Source organism: Dendrobium catenatum, unplaced genomic scaffold (assembly GCF_001605985.2).
Source record: "Dendrobium catenatum unplaced genomic scaffold, ASM160598v2 fragScaff_scaffold_980, whole genome shotgun sequence".
Taxonomy (NCBI): domain Eukaryota; kingdom Viridiplantae; phylum Streptophyta; class Magnoliopsida; order Asparagales; family Orchidaceae; genus Dendrobium; species Dendrobium catenatum.
This window is the reverse complement of record NW_021319442.1, coordinates 597213-617073: the sequence shown is the minus strand read 5'-3', so window position 1 is coordinate 617073 and position 19861 is coordinate 597213. Positions and strand designations below refer to the sequence as shown.

The 19861-nt window shown below is 35.3% G+C and overlaps 1 protein-coding gene across 1 annotated transcript in view; it reads left to right on the top strand.

The window, feature by feature from the left end:
- LOC110099372 (probable thimet oligopeptidase) overlaps positions 1-19861 on the top strand; it is a 93786-nt gene that overhangs the window by 56182 nt on the left and 17743 nt on the right. The window contains exons 11-13 of the mRNA XM_020826491.2: positions 3875-3972; positions 4049-4094; positions 12164-12260. Of these exons, the coding sequence (XP_020682150.1) occupies positions 3875-3972; positions 4049-4094; positions 12164-12260 (241 nt within the window). The remainder of the gene's footprint in view (positions 1-3874; positions 3973-4048; positions 4095-12163; positions 12261-19861) is intronic.

Below are 19861 nucleotides of genomic sequence, written 5' to 3'. Positions count from 1 at the left end.
CCTCAACATGATAAAAGAAAAAAGGACTAAAATGCCCATAGGGTTACAATAGTAAACTAACTACCCCTAGGGGTAAAATAGGAAAATTGAAATATAAAAATAAACCATACATAAATTGCATAAAAAATAAAGGCTTGATTGGGCCTTCGATCTTCGATGCCTCCTCTGATAAATGCGCCAAAATCTCTTGCTGATGTCTTCATCAGAGAAAAGACGTGATTTTATCTGTGAAGCTAAATGCTGAAGGTTTCAATGCAGAGAAGGGATATTGAGCCTTTTTGTGAGAGGGTGAAATGAAAGTGAAACCATGCAGTAAAATCTACATAAGTAGATGGGTGGCTCAACTGCGTGTATAGACAAGAGTTGAGACTTGAGAGAGAGCAAGCATCAGGATATAAGTTAGAGAGGTAGATAAGTACTAGATATACGAAGACAGAGTTGAGAGAGACATGTTAATATGGATAAGAAGAGGGTCATGCAATAGGAATGTGTGGGAGAGGAAGTCATGGTTCAACACCCAACTAACCTACATCCACACCTAATCCCCATGCGGATTTGGATTCCACCCTTCTACTTGCTACCTCATGCTAAACTTCTTTTCTCTCTAGTGTTAGGCATGAAGCCTTTACACAATCTTGTTTAAGGGCAAATGCATCTACTTCGTCATTTGGCATGAGCACATGCACAGTCCGTCTTTTATACCTAAAGCTTCACAAAGTCTCTAGAAGACATGACATGATAAAACATTATTTTAATCTCTGCAACAATAGATCGAGGATATACAATGTAAAATATCTTACAAATAATTTGTTGATTGATAGAGAGAAATTACCATAATGAAGGTACTTAAAAAATATTTAAGGATGAGCACTTGTATTGCCTCTTTGATTTTCGTTAAGTAATGATATAATTGATACCCTATTTTTATTGATTTAAAAAATGTGTTTAATACTTCATATTTCAACTCATATCCATGAGATCTTGTTTCTATCCCCACTTGTCACATTATTGTATTTTTAGAAAAAAAATTAGGTAAGCATTCCAATTGGCTTTTTTTTTTTTTTTAATCAAGGGTGTTCCCTTAAACATCTCTTCTTCAGATCTGTAATAGTCTTTTGGCTCATTTATGAAATATATGGGATAAATTTCAATCATTTAAAAAAAAATTATGATCAAAACACCTTATATTTATAAACTAATAATATAATGCATAAAAAGCATTTTAAAAATATCCCCAAAACTTCCCCAAAAGGCAGTCAACAATCCTCAATGACTAGAAATATAATCGTTGTGATTCTATCGTGTCACACCCCACGACGCCCCTTACCAAACCACGTAGGGTGCAACAAAGAAAAACATACAATTCCTCGTATGATCAAAAGCTCATAACCATTCCATTTTCTATTCATATCACATTTCACCATTTTAGTCTATAAAACGGAAGCATTTAACATTTTTTCATTTACATCATATGTATAGAATTACAGAGTAAGTAACCACCCAAATACCTTTTTATAACAATAGTAAACATACCTCTATTCAAGGCTCATCTCATACCACAATAAAACAAAACATAGTTTTAAATTGATTCGAGTCTAGTCAGTTTCCACCTTATTTTTGCTCTTTACTATAACAATAGTCAGAATAAAAATCTGATGAGCTATGAGGCTCAGAAAGATATTCAACTTCAATACAATATTCAATTATACGAAACACAATATTTACCTGTGTATTAACAAGTGCATGTAAGTAGGAAAACTGTTTATAATCTTTTAATAGTAATGACAAACCGTAGGTTATAACATGATAAGTGAAAATATTGCTACATAAGTGAGTTATGAGGAATGTTATTTTAATATTATTACATTATGGTAGCAGTATTTTAACATTAAACTACTACACTATAGGCAAATCCAACATTGTCAATTATTTTTCAAACTGCACCTCATGCATTTCCTATAGCTAATCAGAAATAAATTCCAGTTCATTTCATAGTTATCTTTTTTAGCCTTAGAAAGTGTCATGTCCACATGATTAGTTCTAGGTCCATAACTCGTAGACACCTAAGGTTGCATTGCCTTTATCGCGCGTAGGCTTCATATCATAACCCATAGGTTTTATATCATACCGATGTTGTACTGTCTCTGCTGGGTTGCATTGTCTATTAGGGTCCCATTGCCCTACTCACCTATCATCTGACATGATAAATTCTCAGACTTGTCTGATCATTACTTTTTTCATCCAAGTTGTGTGACACTTGCATAAATATTGAAACATGCATATGCGAACAAATTAATATGGTTGTCAGGTGTATCAGCATATAAGTAGGTTTGAGTATAAATCATATAATACAAATCCTCGTATTATAGAATTATAATAACAACATCATATAACAAAATCTCTTATTACAGGAAGTTAGATGTGGAATGGTTTATTGACTCATGATTTCATATTAATCCCAACATGCATGAATATAAAATATATATCACCTTCAACTAATTCAAATCTATGTATACTGATAATACTCAATCAACTTGTATATTGTAATAAAAATACTTATTTTACCACAGTGATGAGTTATTGCTTCACTTCCGACACCCGCAATTTCTTTCCGCTTATAAGTCACCTACATTATCAAAATATCTCAATTCCTACTATTTCTCCTATTTCTTTCTTTACTCATATGAAATAAATTCTATTTATTCTAAAATAATCTTTTACCTCAATATTTTCCTCTCCTCATATACCAGAAAATCCTAAATCATAATTTGACATAATCCAAATCAAGCATTTTTTTTACAAATAATTGAATATCTATAATATAAACCAAAGCTCTTACCTTTTTTCCTTCTTCCCATAACTCTCCCTTCTACCTCTTTTTCTTCTCTTACCTTGTTTAGTTCTTTGCTTCTATCCAATAGAACCGGTGAGCTTACCCTGCTGAGATCTCTATTTAAGCCCAACAGAACCTGTGAGTTTTCCTTAGCAAAAGGATTACCAAATGGACATTAGAAGAAAGAGGTACATATATTTTCCTTAAGACCTTTAGTTAGAATTAACTCAATCAATTCACATTGAAAAGATCTTGAGACAAAAACACAAGCTACGGAAACTGTAGATCTTCACTTGAGGCTTCATGAATTGTTCCACTTGAGTTCATCTCCAAGTGACAAGGCTCCAAACTAGCTTAAATGAAATCAATCTTGATTTTCATGGTTACTCTTAAATGTCTAATCTGAAAGAAAATGCTTAGCAACACCACATGATATTTATTATCACCAATTCCATGATGAGCCAGACATGAGTCACCTATGTGCGTTGATCGCAACTTCTCATTCTCTAGATCTGTTTCACACCTCGCTCAATCTTCTTTCTCAGAGAAAGAAATCCTCTCCACTGTCTGTCTTGTTACTTTCTCTTCTTATTTCTTTTTCTCATCCAATTAAAATGAAATCTCGAGTTCTTTATCTCTGACCACACAATACATCAAATATTCACAAGGAGAAAATGGAAGCATTGCATTACACTGTGCTGCATGACAGGGTCTCTTGTAGGGGCTGGTATAATCTTGCACCTTGAAAAGGTTATTGCTTTCTTGCACACCGTACGGTGATTGGCCCCTATCATTGGTTTAGAAGTACTTTTTATTTATGATTAGATGCTTACCCGAATTTAGAGCATGGGAATAATAATAAGGCAATGTGATAGTTTTGTTGATGTGATTGATCTTTATCCAGGCCATATTTACTGAATCAAGTGTTGTATTCAAACTTATGGTCCTTGGATATGTGCTATTGTCATTTGATTACATTCTAAAATTTATACTGTTTTTATGAGATGATTAATTATGACAGGAGTTTCACATGATTTTCAGGTTCATCATATTTGCAATCGAGCAACTTTTTCTAGGTTTTCAGGTTTGCATGTGGAAGGTGATTTTGTTGAAATACCCAGCCATCTTCTTGAAAATTGGTTAGTTTATGAATATTATTTCAATTTAATCATTTTACTAAAGTGCTGAATAATGCTTACCTGTAATTATGTTTAGGTGCTATGAGAATATCTCTCTTAAACTGATGTCTGGCTTTCATAAGGTGATGCTTTTCCAATCTTAAATCCTGTTTTGTTTTTTCATTCAATTTTTTAGCAGTTCTGATTAGCAATAGGATTCTGTAATTGTGATGCTTCTTGATTTAAAATTGATAGGATGATTCACATCAAATATGCATTTTAGATACATCAAAACTGTTCTCGGTATTATTATTTTGTCCAGATTATTTTTGCAACTCGTATTTATATTACAATTCTGTGATTGTGATCTTGGTTTAAACTTGATAGCAATGTCGACATGTCAAAACTAGCATGTACTTTACCTGCATCAACATTTGGAGCACATTTTCTACCCTTCTCTGTCATTTCTATTCTATGTTTATGCATTATCCGTTCAACAAATTAATTAGATACACATAATGAGTTGGAAGTGAAAAATGATGTAAAAGCCCTGCAGTTGAAATTTCATAGGGTTAGCAATTGTAAATTTATGATATGATTCTAAACAATGCAATGCATTTAATAAATCATTCATTTAAAAAATGTTTTAAAGGTATGAGTGATGTGCAGGGTTCTTTTTTTGCTTCAATTCGTTAAGTGCAAAGTGACGCGACGTTTTTACTAACAAAAATATTATATATCTTATATGTAATATATATATGGATCATGTGCATACAATTATTATCAAGATTTTAAAAATCGGACCGGACCGGCCGCTTCAACCGATTGAACCGGGATCCGGTCCGCCGGCCAATTCGATCCTCTTGCAAATCCGCTTTTGCATAAAATCGGGAAAACCCGGTTCAAACCGGCGGTTCGACCGGAAGATTGGTACTGGTTTTGGAAAACCGGACGGTTAAAAATCAAATGGATTTCAACCATTGATTTTAAATCCAACTGTTCAAAATTATATTAAACTTAAAATATATGAATAGAGCTATTTTGGCCTAGGCTATTTCGAACCTCCATTGGCGTGAGCATCCCGACTCCCACCCCATTCCCCTTCATGCTTTCGAAGTCGAACTCCACGGCTTGTCGTCTCTGGTGAAGACTTATCATCGGCGTAGGCTTCTCACTACACCTCCCCATCTCTAGCATCATATTGTCCTTCACAACGTCGGTCTCCTCACCATGGATGTAAGTTTTGTGAAACCCTAGATTTTAAATTTTAAGTGACAATTTATAACAAATTTGTTAGTTGAACCCATATTTCAATGTGTTGAACCTAGAGATGTGTGTGGTACCCATGGAATACAGAGGTTGGTGCCAGGCTCATGATTTCCTTGCCTGCATGAAATTGTAGGTCAGTGGGTTTGATGATTCTTCCTCCACTTTCTTTTTGTAAACATCCTTGCAAATTTTGTTTTTGTTGCTTGGGGTAAATTTTTTGGCTCGTTTTGAAAGATGAGAAATTGTTCAAATTTATGTTAGAGTTGCTCTTTTCTAGCATCAGTTTTGTTAATTAGTTAGTCTTGATTTAAATCTTGCCAAGTACCTATATCTTATATGTTGCACATTTTGTTTGATTGTAATGAGTTAAGTAGTTCATGCTGCATGTTTCTTTCAATCTAGCATGCAAACAAGCACTCTCGAGGTGGTCTCATCTAGCAATCCACTATGGTAGTTACTTCTTAAATCATGATTTATGGAGCCAGTTCTGTAATATCCGGTTTAAGGCTAGGCCGGTTCAACCGAACCGGCCAGTCTCTATTAAAGTAGCGACCCAGCCATTTGCGAAACAGAAGGATTTCGCAAACAGAAAAGGGCGGACGGTCGAGGGCTTCACACGAGAGTAAGCCCTCGACCAAGGTAGGTTTCGTTTTTCCAATTTTAGTGAATAATCTCCTTCGAGGATAAGAATTAACCATTTATTTTCATTCTTTATCGTTAAAGAAGTGCTAAATTGGGAGGAATTTCAATGAATGAGAGGAATGACTGAGAGGAAGAAAGAGAAGAAGGTTTATCTTTAATTCTTTATTTCTATATAAATTCTTCCATAATTCTTCATCTAAGAAATCACCTAAGCAATGGGGGTGTTTTGTTAAGGGCAAAGGAAGAGATTTGAAGAATTTAGAAAAGAAAGGAGAGGATTTTGAGTTGGAATAATCATCTTTTGTAAGTGATTTTCTTATCATATGTTTCTATTAAATTTTTTAAAATAAATCCCTAAAATTATTTTATGACAATTTTGGAAGAAGGAAATAAAGAAATCAAGTGGTACAAGTTGGGTTCTTCAAGGAATTCAATAAGGATAGAATTTTGAGACTGAGGTTGAGACAAGGATCGACGAACTGAAAGATCAAAGTGGGTAATTATGTTGTTTTATAATTTTATTCATAGTTGGAATCTTTTAAAGTAATTGATTAATTGTGTATTACATAATGTTGAAGAAATTATGATTTTATAGTTTTATCAATAAATTCATCCATTATAAATGTTTGAAAGTTTATGAAAATGAAAGGTAGTACTTATAAATGCACATGTAAGATATGTTATATACAATTATAACAATAAGAATGAAAATGGAAAAAGGGAAAATAGAAAAAAAAAAGAGAAGTAAAAAGTCATATATGTATGGAAATAAAACAAATGTAGCATAAAAGGAAAAGGTAATGAAAACTACAGGAGTTCACCTCTTTATGGTACTGGCTGGGGACGCCGTACTCGTGCACGTAAAAGGAAAAAGAAAAGGTTATGAAAATGGAAATGGTAAAATGGAAAAGGTTGTACCTTTGGGTACATTGTGATGGGCTCTTGTACTAATTAAATGGGAAAAGAAAATATTAAAGCTTTAAAATATTTTAAATGAAAATAATTGAATATATGTATAAATGACTGAAATGGATGAAATAAAGTTAAGAATGATAAGATACTTATTAACGATTATAATGGTATTGTAAATAAAGAATATTAATAATGTTTATTTGAAATACTTACCCGCTGAGTTTACTTACTAAACTCAAACCATGAATTTAAATGTTTCAGATAAGTCTTCAGTGATTTAAAAATGACTGAAAGAGAAGAATTCGTCTATGGTAAAATATTTGATAAAAATGATTCATTTTGACATTGTTTTAGTGGCTCTTCAATTGTTCAAAAGTTTATATCATTTTTGAAATTGGGATGAAATTGTAATACCGTCCGACTTCCAGTTCCCGCCTCGTTAAATCGAGTATCCTGGTCGGGTCGTAACAATTTCATTGATAGAAAAGTATGAAATTTAGGAACTTGGTACTTTCTTTTAGGTAGATATGGTAGACAAGATATTGGATTTCTAGGTGAGACCACCGGTTAGCTAAGAAAATTGTTCAACCTAAATGCTAAAAGACAGCTTGTAAAAGGTAAATCATTAGCATATTAACATTTAATTGTTGCACAGATTTTATCTATTTATACAAGTGAAAAAGTTTTTTCCTTAGATTTATCAAAATAATTATAAATGGGTTTCAAATTTACATTAATTTTTAATATAATTAATATTTATTATGTCATCATGTTCAACATCGGTTCAATCCCGGTTGGATCGCAGTTGGACCATCCAACCATGAACCTCTCATTCTTTCGATTTGTTGTCCGGTCCAGTTTTCACATCCTTCATTATTATTTAATTAATCAAACTTAACTCATATTAGATAATAATTTTGTAGTAAATATAATGATTTATTAAAATAACAATTATTTGTAGGTATTCAAAAGAAAAAAATCTATGATATAAAAGATATCAATAATCAAGTGATGTAAGAATATACTTAAAAATTAAGACTACACTTGTGAGATTGAAGCACTAGCTAGAGACCATGAAGCAAATGTGTGGATTGAGAGAGTGTGAAGATGAGACTTTGAGAAGTATTCTTATGAAGAAGCTTGCGAATGTGAAGATACAAGTGCCAACAAAAAGAACTGGTTAAAAATATATTAGAACTAGTTGAGTGAGCCTGAAGAGAAGAACAAATAATAAGTGACTAGATCTATAAGAGAGAACAGAGAGCCAATGAGCAAATACTTAATTACTACGAAAACAATGAGGAAAGGCAAACAATCGTGCTTAGTTATTTTTAGTAGATGTTGAATCAAACCATAAAATCTCAACCAAGACTTTCCTTTGTGATGCGAGCAAAAAATATAGGGGACCCTATATTTTTTTATCGCAAAGGAGAGACGGACTTCTTCCGACGAAAATGACTAAAGACGAGAAATAGGAAAGAACAAACTCTTACATAAATAAAACTAAAAAGAAGAAATTAAAAGACTACAAACGACGATCTAACAATCTCGAATCGAAAATCAAAGACACCCTAAAGTTGCTGCACTTGGAAGAAAGATGCAGGTGGAGTGGCACTTGCAGAGAGACGAAAGAGGTTAGAAGCCCGAGAAGAAAGGTTGGAAAGAGCCCGCAGGATTTCCGGAGGGGATGAGAAAGAAGGGTGGAAAGAGCCCGCAGGATTTCCAAAGCAAACCCGCAGGTTATAGCTTATCCAAAAATAACATTTTCATAACTTCATAACTTCATAACTATTTCAAACATTACAAGTCCCCCATATATATAGGTATGAAAGGGAATACAAAGAGACACATTACATTAATTTTAACACAAGAAACTAAGCATCAAAACATTAAAACACCTAAAAATAAATCCCAAGCCAAGAAACCGAAGAGGTAGCCGCGGGAGCCAAGGAGGCCGAGCGGGAACGCAAGGGGGCACGCCACGGAAGAGCCTCAGGCACGGGAAACCAGTTACCGGCCGGAATTCCACGGGGGCAAAATGCAATGAAACGCATGGAGGAAACCAAGAAGTCATGCAATGGGAATACAAAACAACGCTAACTCTTGGGTTCCGAAAGCCCTTTTTGGGAACCTCCAAGAGACATCATAAAAGAAGACTTTAAAAACCCTAAATAACATTTAAATAAAAAAGTAAGATAATAAATGAACAATATGTTAGTTAATAATGAGTTAACCCTTAAGTTCAATAAATGCAACTAAAAGTCCAGCTCAAATAAATGAGCTAAAATATTTCCAGCTCAAATAGTAGAGCTCAAGGGAAGCCAAATTCGTATTATTTTGGACATGAGTTGACCCCCTTTGTCTACATCAAGACTCCCCCTTCTTCGCGAATTCAGCTCCTGATGAATTGGTTGATGATTCCCTCTGAGGCGGTGGCATATTGTTCATCGAGCTCCTTGAGCTTTCACAAACTTTTAAATTTCTTCTTGCTCCTTCTCGAATTGCTGTTGTAGATATCTTTTGTACTTCTCAGAATTTTTGAACACATAGGAACATCATGATACTGAAGCTTGTACACGTCGAATCTTGAAGTGGCTACCAGTAGAATTCTTCTTCTTGTAAGGTAACCATCTGTCCAATGGGGTGGGAATCACAGGATTATGTTGATTGCTTTTTTCCATGAAATCGAAAGCCATATTTTTTGGTATTTTTCCATTTTTTTGACGAATCAAAAAAGCTCAAAATTATAAGACTCATAGAAAGACTCAACCTAAACTTAGATACTCCACAAATAAAACGCTTTGACAAACTTGACAACTATGACTTGACAACAACACATCCTAGGACTTCCTAACTTGCTCTGATACTAAAAATGATTCGAGCAAAAATATAGGGACCCTATATTTTTTTGATCGCAAAGGAGAGACGGACTTCTACGACGAAAATGACTAAAGGAGAGAAATAGGAAAGAACAAACTCTTACATAAATAAAACTAAAAAGAAGAAATTAAAAGATAACAAACGACGATCTAACAATCTCGAATCGAAAATCAAAGACACCCCTAAAGTTGTCTGCACTGGGAAGAAAGATACAGGTGGAGTGGCACTTGCGGAGAGACGAAAGAGGTTAGAAGCCCGAGAAGAAAGGTTGGAAAGAGCCCGCTGGATTTCCGGAGGGGATGAGAAAAGAAGGGTGGAAAGAGCCCGCAGGATTTCAAAGCAAACCGCAGGTTATAGCTTATCCAAAAATAACATTTTCATAACTTCATAACTATTTCAAACATTACAAGTCCCCCATATATATAGGTATGAAAAGGAATACAAAGAGACACATTACATTAATTTTTAACACAAGAAACTAAGCATCAAAACATTAAAACACCTAACAAATAAATCCCAAACCCAAGAACCGAAGTGGCAGCCGCAAGAGCCAAGGAGGCCGAGCGGGAACCAAGGGGGCACGGCCACGGAAAGAGCCCAGGCACGGGAAACCAGCAGCCGGCCGGAATCCAAGCGGGCAAATGCAATGAAACCATGGAGGAAACCAAGGAGTCATGCATGGGAATACAAAACACCTAACTTGGGATTCCAAAAGTCCTTTTTGGAACCCCAAGAGACATCATAAAAGAAGACTTTAAAACTCTAAATAACATTTAATAAAAAGTAAGATAATAAATGAACTAAAATGTTAGCTAATAATGAGCTAACCCTTAGTTCAATAAATGAACTAAAGTCCAGCTCATAAATGAGCTAAAATTTCAGCTTAAATAGTAGACTCAAGGGAAGCCAAAATTCGTATTATTTTGGACATGAGTTGACCCCCCCTTTGTCTTCATCACTTTGGATAGGAGCTGAGCCCATAGCGCTATGTCGCTATGGGACAAAGTGGCTTGCTGAACCAACGAGACGTGGTAAGGAAAGCTGGCGGGGTTGAATAGTCCCACGCGTAGGGAGTCCCAAGGGAGAGGGATTTTGCCATGACTTGCTAAACTATAGGGGTGGCTGGGTGTGAGGGAGTGTGTGTGTGAGGAGGGAAAGAAGGTTTTTTCTAGGTTATGGTTATGTTTTTTAATTTTAATTAATTATTTAAAAGAGGACAAAAATGCCCTTTTGTTGTAGCAAAACAATAGGGTACATTGTACCCAAAGATTCTAAATTCTGAAAGTTTCATTTTCTATTATATTTTAATTGATGTAAATACTAAATTTATTAGTTAAAATTAAATTTAAGTTCTATAAAAATGATTAATAGATATTTGTTTTAATTGCGTAATGATCGCTTGCTGAATTTTCATTGTTTGTTCGTGTTAAATTTCATCCTTGTCTCACATGCACGAGTGGAATTTTTGTCATTTTACTTGTGCAAGAACCCAATCAATATGGGCTTCTTTCCTTGTAATTTTGATGTTTTGGATTTGATGGTGCGGTTCATTTAGCAAATTGAGGACATTCAGGCAATTTCGCACAAATGTTGTGCTGTAGTCCATTGTTTTTACATCTTTCACTCGAATCAAAGGAAAGGATCCTTCATTAATATTTTCATCATTTCAGACACAATGGTGTGATCAGTTTCACAAATGGATGACGTCCGGACGATTTCATGCAACTTCACTTTCAGAGATCTTTTTCATCGTTGTTTAGTCAAGTTGAGTGTGAAGGGTGAGCCTTTGATAATTTTGGTGCTTTGAGCATGTCAATGCAGTTTATTTCTCAAACGGTTGATGTTTGGGTGATATTGTGTGGTGTTGGTTATGTGGAGCCAATTTAGCGTGGTCTAGAATTGATGGTTGTTATCATTGGAAGCACTTGAATTAGTCATGGAATACATATTAGTGATCAACAAATAGCTAGCCGGTAGAAATACCAAATTTTAATGAATGGAAGCTTAATATAATGACATTAGCATGGCTGTTATTATCATAATAGAGCTTATTTTAAATGATAACATATGCATCTCTAAACAAATAGGAAAATACCAAACAGCTGTTGCTTAAGAAAATGAGATATAGAATCCTAAATTTTGATATAAAGACAACTAGGGACATTAATGGCACAAATCTGATATCACAATCATGTCTGATGACTTTGTAATATCTTCTTGATGGTCCGTCAACAACTTAATCACAAGTTAATCCACTACTATTTTCATTCTGATGGCATGCATGTTTTATAATGGCGTTTTCTTCTATAGCACTGCCTGTAAGTATCATTTTGAACGGATAGTGATGGAACTGGTTGCTAGATTATAACCAAACTTTCACTGATGCATTCATAGCATTACAAACAGGTTTTTGCCTTTATTGTTGGAATAGGACATGCAAAATATTATCTTCAGTCATTGAATTTTTTTTCTGACCTAAATGGACTTAAGATATTTATATGCTTTGCAGGATATCACAAAATCTATCACGAATGAGATGTGCAAATCATTGAAAAAGAAGCGTGATTTGTTTTCTGGTCTGAAATTGAAGCAAGAAATTCTTACTTGTAAGTCTTCTATACTCTTTTTATGCAGTCATTATTACCTTAGAAGGCATGCGTGCCTGTACCTAAGAAATGAGGTTCTCTTAGAACCATAGTGTGTTTGATTTCAGAAATTATTTGGTGACTCTTTATCTATTGGTTCATCTTGTTTTTAATGAGATATCAATGGAGCTTTGGGTTACAGAGCAGGCAGCAGATTGGAAGATCATTGCAATTTTTGTTTTTTTGGGAAGGGAATGTATGGATCTGGTTTAGAGGAAAATTAAGGAGATAAGGAGAAGGAGAGGATTAGAAATTTGGATGAATGATAACCTCAAAGGAAAGGCGGCATGAGGTTAAGAGAAATAAAGCAGTGAAACTCTACCTTATAGAGGCCAAGAATCTGATTTTTTGTTTCATTTTCAATTGCAATACCAAATTATAAGAAATTATGCTATATTTTTTGAAGTAGGCTTTCAAGGATATTGAATAAATCAAAATATATGTATATCCTAATAATTCAAACCAAAAGAAAAATTTTAAATTATCCAGAAAAGATAATTTATGCTAATTTGACATAAAAGGAATCTAAGAAATTAAAATAATTCCTAATAAAATAAAATAAAATTATATACTTGCTAAGACATTCCAAATTTATTTCTTGTGTTTACGTTAATTTCCCTTGGCTATAAAAACTTTATTTTTGGAGATGAAATATTGCTTGAGGAAAAATTGAAGGTCTTTGATTCTACAGTAGAGCTAGTGACATCTATCTCAAAGTAGAGAGGAATAGATAAAAGGTGTAAGCATTGAAAGCACCTCACAACAGGACATATGAAATGCATTGACTTGAAGGATAGATGACACATCCCCTCCATCTGTCATGACCTGGCCTAGTGAGCTCGCATAAGCGAGGCGGGAACGGATGTCGAACATAAGTTAGAACATAACATGATAATATCATAAAACATGAATTAATAAGAATCTAAAGCAATCCAAGAGATTTAAAAATAAACGCCTCTAAAACAAAATTCATTAAACAAAATATTTCATATCAATTCAAACATGTACAAAGGTGGATAAGATTTCTTTCATGCCAACTTCCACCCAAAATCAAAATCATCCTACAACTACAAAACAACACAAGAGGAACCTGTACGACTGTAGGTGAATCAAGGTCGATTAGTCATTTCTAACAGCAGGGTCTTCTAAAAAATATCTCAAAACTAGGGAATGAGCTAACGCTCAGCAGGTATCAATTTACTCTTTCAAAATTCAAATACAACGTAAGAAGAAACAATATGCATGCTTGACTTGTACTTCAAAAAATTTAAACAATAGAATATCATACAAAGTAGTCATGTACTATCTAGATGCTTTTCTTATGTGTAATATTTCCTTTAGTGACATATGTTATGTATCATATGCTTATCATTTCATGTCATGCCTATCAATGACATGCCTTTCATCAATAAACTTAGTATCTTATTCGTATCATATACACCCGTACGGGAGTACCGAATTTTGTACTGATCAGGTACACATATTTAATGACCATATCATTTTTCTTTCTTCCCTTTTTTTTTATATTGCCCCAAATGGCCATATTTGCTCCAGAGAGTCATATTGAGCTAAGATATCATATTGGTACTCCGCTTCAACATGCACAAGTCTACGTACACTATCTATTTTAGGATAGGTAATTAACATAGCTAACATTCATACATATGTTTCTAACATTTTTTATTCTTATGTAAGGCAAAATGTATAACTTTCAAGTATCCTAACAAAACAATTCAATAACACCTGTATGACTTATGATATGAAATGCTACATATCAACATAATTTAAGTAATCTAGCATTGGTATAGTTTTATACTAATTCATTCAACATAAAATTTATATGCTTCTAAAAGGTTTATATACTTAAACATATAATGCATTTAATTTTTAGAAAAGCATAAAAGACTATTGAATTTTGGAGAGTCCATTGTACCTACCTCAAGCAAACAAATTCTTGAAACCATCATCTCACCTCACACTGGTCTCTCCTTACAATTTCCCCTTTTTAAGACCTATGAAAAAAATTGATTATTAGTCCGTAAGGTTTATAGCTCTTACTCCTAAATTTGAATATCATTAGTCCCTAATCCTAATAAAATGTCATGTATGCGTTACAACATATAAGATAAGTCATAAATTCAATATAAACTTTACCTAACATAGATCCTAATTAAAATTAATCATTAATCAATCCTAATTGTTAATTACTTTATTATTAACCCATAATTTAATGTATTTTATCATCCCTTTCTTAATTAAGATAAATTTAAATGTTATTGTTGGATTTACCTAAAACCTCAATTTTGGAAATAGTATTTTTCATAATTTTCACTCCTTTTTCATGCTAAAACCTCTTATATACCTAACCCATAATTAGGATGTAATTATTTTTGCATTTCTTTAAATAAACATTCAGAAAAATAGCAATCTCACTAAACCCAAAGATTTTTCTCCATAAACTTTGTCCTAGAGTTATTTATAACCTCATTTATGAAAGCATTTTCAAAGAAATCAAGATCTGGAAAAAGCACTAGTTTTAGGATCCTCAAAATTTTTAGAAATACTCAAAATTAGGGTTTAAAATTCATTAAGAAAACTACCTACACACTTTCTTTAACCAAATTCTTGATTTCAAAAACCCTAAAATTTTAATCCTAAAAAATCTTGGAGGAAAGACAATTTCTAAGGTTTAAAGTTTACCTTTTATCTTATTGAGCTTTCCCTTCGATTTCACCTCTAAACCGCCGCCGGAAAACACGCCGGCCGCCGCTCTCCAAGCCCAAGCCCTCCCCCCTTTCTTCCGCTCTCTCCCGTTCTCTCCCTTGCTCGGCCGAACAAAACAACAAGAGACCAACTATTTCGGTCCCTTAGAGTTTAAGGGTGTTGGGTAAGAGAAATGACGCATGTGCTCTTCAAGCCTAAAATTTTCTTAAGGCTTATGGGGGATAAAATGGGCATAATGGCTAAATTTTACTTAAATGTGTATCGAAGATGTTTAGTTTTAAAATCGTGCGAAATTAGGTATAGGTTCTTTGTACCGTTTCGATCGAAATTTTGCGTAGAATTTTATAAAATTTATTGCGTCAATTTCTACGACGTGAAAATTTCACATAATTTCATTACGATGCATCGAAATGCATACTAAGCATACTATCGACAATTTTCGGGTTTTATAACTGAAGGTTGTATGAAAGAAATCTTATCCACCTTTGTACATGTTTGAATTGATATGAAATGTTTTGTTTAATGAATTTTTTTTAGAGGCGCTTATTTATATATCTCTTGGATTATTTTAGTTTCTTATTAATTCATGTTTTATGATATTGTCATGTTCTGTTCTAACTTATCTCCGACATCCTTTCCCGCCTCGTTTATGTGAGTTTATTGGGCCGGGTTGTGTCAAGAGGGGTATCAGAGCCCAAGTTTAGGATATGGATCAGAGTAGAGCGCCATTAGGATGATTTATGAATCTTAGAAATTTTAGGATGTATGGTTATACGACGATTATTGAGTTGGAAATTTTTTTATTTGGTTTAGGGCTATGGATTAGGAGTACGATGCCACTGATGGCAACACAAATAGGATCAATGAACAGGTTGGAAGAGAAGTTCCAGCGGTATCATCTATGGTATAACCTCCTGGTGGTAGCAAAAGTACTGCCATAGACACCTTTACACAGATGATGGCGGCTGTGATGCAGTTAATTCAACATTCTCAAGATCAGCCTCAGTCTAGTTCCAGGAGAGAGTCATCTGTAGACAAGTATCTGAAAATCTTTCAGGACATGCGACCACCTCTCTTTATGGGAGTAGTAGAGCCAGTTGATGTTAAAAATTGGCTTATGAAGATCGAGAAGATTTTGGAAGGTATGTATTGTCCGACTGATCGGAGGGTGACTTTAGCCACCTTTGCATTGGATGGTGAAGCTGAAAGATGGTGGAGAGGACAACTGTTGGCGAAATTTGGTGGTAGAGCAACATCTCAGATTTTATGGGAGGATTTTATTAGTCTTCAGAGACTGGTTTTTGTCTCTTTCTACGAGGAGGCAGATGTATGATCGATTCATTCGGTTAGTACAAGGAGATCGTGAAAGTTTGTTAGGGATGTTAGGCCCCTTATGAACTGGCCAAAGGCTAATTAAGAGAGGTGAATTTGTATTTTAAATATCTTTAAAACAAAACTCAAATCAAACCAAAATTCACCACAAATAAATCAACGTGTGGAAAAATAAATGCGAAAATCAAAACAAAGAAAGAACACGCCAGATTTATAGTGGTTCGGTCAAACCTTGACCTACGTCCACTCCTCGGAGGCACCTTCCGAGTATTGCACTAAACTAAGTGTTTCTCATTTAGCCCCGACAGCTTGGCGGAGAAGCCCTTACAAAATCACTTCCACCTTCCCCGGTGCGGCGGAATCGCTGGATCCTTTGACACCAAAGAGATATTCTTCTGTGAACTTCCCTCAAGACAAGCCTTGAATCCGACGGTACTAAGGTGTAAGCTTGTCGGAGCAACCGTGTGGAATCCCCCTCCACACTCCCTTGAGTCCCCCCTCACAGGATCTTCTCCCTCTCTCAAACTTCACCTTTTCCTCATTCCCTTTCATGCTCTCTTCAAATTTCCCTAAAAAGAACGAAGCTACAATGGATGCCAAAGACACTTACAAAAGGTGCCTTGTCAAAAGCTTAAATAGAATATCTCAAAACGATCTCATTAATGCAACTTGCCGACTTTATCGTCCTGGCCGATCAGTACAAAATAAGCTCAATCAGCCAGGACGATTTGGGATGATCAGATGAAAATTGGTTACATAGTTTAGGCCGATACAATATCGTCCTGGCCGATTAGTTCAAATCCGAGTACAATCGTCCTGAACATAGTCCGGAATAGAGTCTGGCCGATGTTAATCGTCCAGGACATCGTCCAGGACATCGTCCCGGCCGATGTGATCGTATCAATCAGCCTTAATTGCTTTCCATAATTACCAGATTAATTTAGGCATAATTGTGCTGCATCGTCATGGCCGATGTATAGATCGTCCTGGCCGATGTCCTGAAATAAAAAATACCTAAATTGATCATGGAGGCTGATTCTTTCTTAATTGAGCCTATCGTCCTGGCCGATACAAGGATCGTCTAGGCCAATTGGCTTAATGACGGCTGCCTTAATGAGGATGATGCCCTAATTAGGGTTTTTGTTTTTGAACCGGTCGTCCAGGCCGATATAAATATCATCCCGGACGATGTTACCAAAAATAGTAAACTCAAGGGAACAGACAGAAAATCTTCAAGGGTGTGTGTGTACAAAGTTACATAGCGTCAGGAGCCACACCAATTACAATAGACTCAAGAAAAGAAAAAAGGTACAAGCTGACTCAGACTTAGTCTACCCAATCTTGAGCTGGTTCCAAATTGCAGTCTGATCTTGTGGACCTGAAATGTCAGTAGATAAGGCAGTCGTAGAGAAACAAGAGTGTTTGCTATCATCAAAATCATAATCCATGAAAACAGATTCGCAACAGATCGGACGGTTATGCAATATGAAGCTGAGTTTACTATGTTGTCTCGTTATGCATCTCAGATTATCCCAAGTGCTGAAGACAAATGTCATAGATTTTTGCCAGGGCTTCGCGATGTGATTTGCCAGCCATTGATTTCTTTTGGCCTTGATAATTACTCTGTTTTAGTTGAGAGAGCAAGGAGGATAGAGATTGATTTTCAGGCTACTTAGAAAGAAGGGATTTCCTTCAGAAGAAGAAGGGTTTTGAGAAGACCAGGAGCTTCCAGACACATTTTGGAGGACCTAGTATGAAGAAGGTCGGATCTGATAGCGGTGGGAGTTCATCTAATGTCAGAACATGTGATAAGTGTGGCAAGTTGCACAGAGGCGAATGTTTGTCTGGCTCTAATGTTTGTTTTTGGTGCTATAAGCTAGGGCACATGGCTAGAAATTGTCCAAGGGTCCAAAGGAGGGGAGGTCTAGTGCTCCTCCATCTCATCAGAGTACTGGGAGACATCCGACCGTTGGTAGACCTAGAGCTCAATAGTCTTCTGCATCTGCATCGATACTTAGTCATCCAGCTATGAGACCAATTGTGCACCCAAGGTCTATGCTATCACGCAGCAAGAATTTAAAGAATCTCCTGATGTGATCACTTGTATTATTCATGTTCAATTTCTACCTAGTATAGTGTTTTTTGATACTAGAGCATTATATTCATTCATTAGTCAGGAGTTTGTTAAGAAGCATGCATTGAATGTCCGCATTATGCTCACTACACTATCAGTTTTGCTACCTAATGGGTCCAGTATGATTGCCTCAAGTGTATGTTCACTACTACTTTCTTTATGTGAGAAGGATTTTGATGTTGAATTGATTGTATTACCACTTATGGAATTTGATGTGATTCTAGGGATGGATTGGATGTCTAGCCAGTTCATCTCCATAGACTGTAATAAGAAAGTAGTGAAAATCAAGCTTCTTGGAGGAGAGAAGCTTGTATTTCAAGGCGACCGAGGTATATCCTCTATGATCATCTCATCTATGAAAGCATGTAGTTTGATTTTGAAGAGGTACCCAAGCTTTCTAGCTCATGTAAGGGACACTTCAAAACAAGTGCCAGAGTTGAAGAAGATTGCTGTGGTAAGGGACTTTCCTGATGTGTTACCATAAGTCTTACCCGGAATGCCTCCCGTTAGAGAGATTGATTTCTCTATCGATCTTGTATATGGTGCTGATCCTATTTCCAAATCACCCTATCGTATGACAGTTAAGGAACTTCAGGAGCTCAAATCACAATTGCAAGAACTGCTGGAGAAAGGGTTTATTCGCCCAAGCACCTCACCCTAGTGAGCACCAGTTCTCTTTGTTAAGAAGAAGGATGATAGCATGCGACTTTGTATTGATTACCGAGAGTTAAACAAGCTTACCATTAAGAACAAGTATCTTTTGTCGATGATAGATGATTTGTTTGATCAACTCGTAGGAGCCACAGTCTTTTCCAAGATTGATCTGAGGTCTGGCTATGATCAGTTGAGGATTAAGGAGGAAGACATCCCTAAGACAGTTTTTAGCTCAAGGTATGGACACTACGAATTCACAGTGTTACCTTTTAGACTAACAAATGCCCCAGCTGCTTTTATGGATCTGATGAATAAGGTCTTTAAGTCAATGCTCGACAATTTTGTCATCGTCTTCATAGATGACATTCTGATCTATTCTTGTGATAAAGAGCATCAAGCCAACCATCTTCAGGCAGTGTTGCAAACTTTAAGAGGCAATGAATTGTATATCAAGTTATCTAAGTGTGAGTTTTGGCTGAATAGTGTGACTTTTCTGGGTCATATAATTAGTGGGGATGGTATTTCTATAGATCAGTATAAGGTGCAGGCTATAATAGCTGAATGGCCCAGACTTACAACAGTAACTGAGATACGGAGTTTTCTTGGGTTAGCTGCCTACTATAGAAGATTTGTAGAAGGGTTCGCTAAGATTGTTGCACCTTTGAGTAGACTGACTCAGAAAGCAGTTAAGTTTGAGTGGAGTAGTCAATGTGAAGAA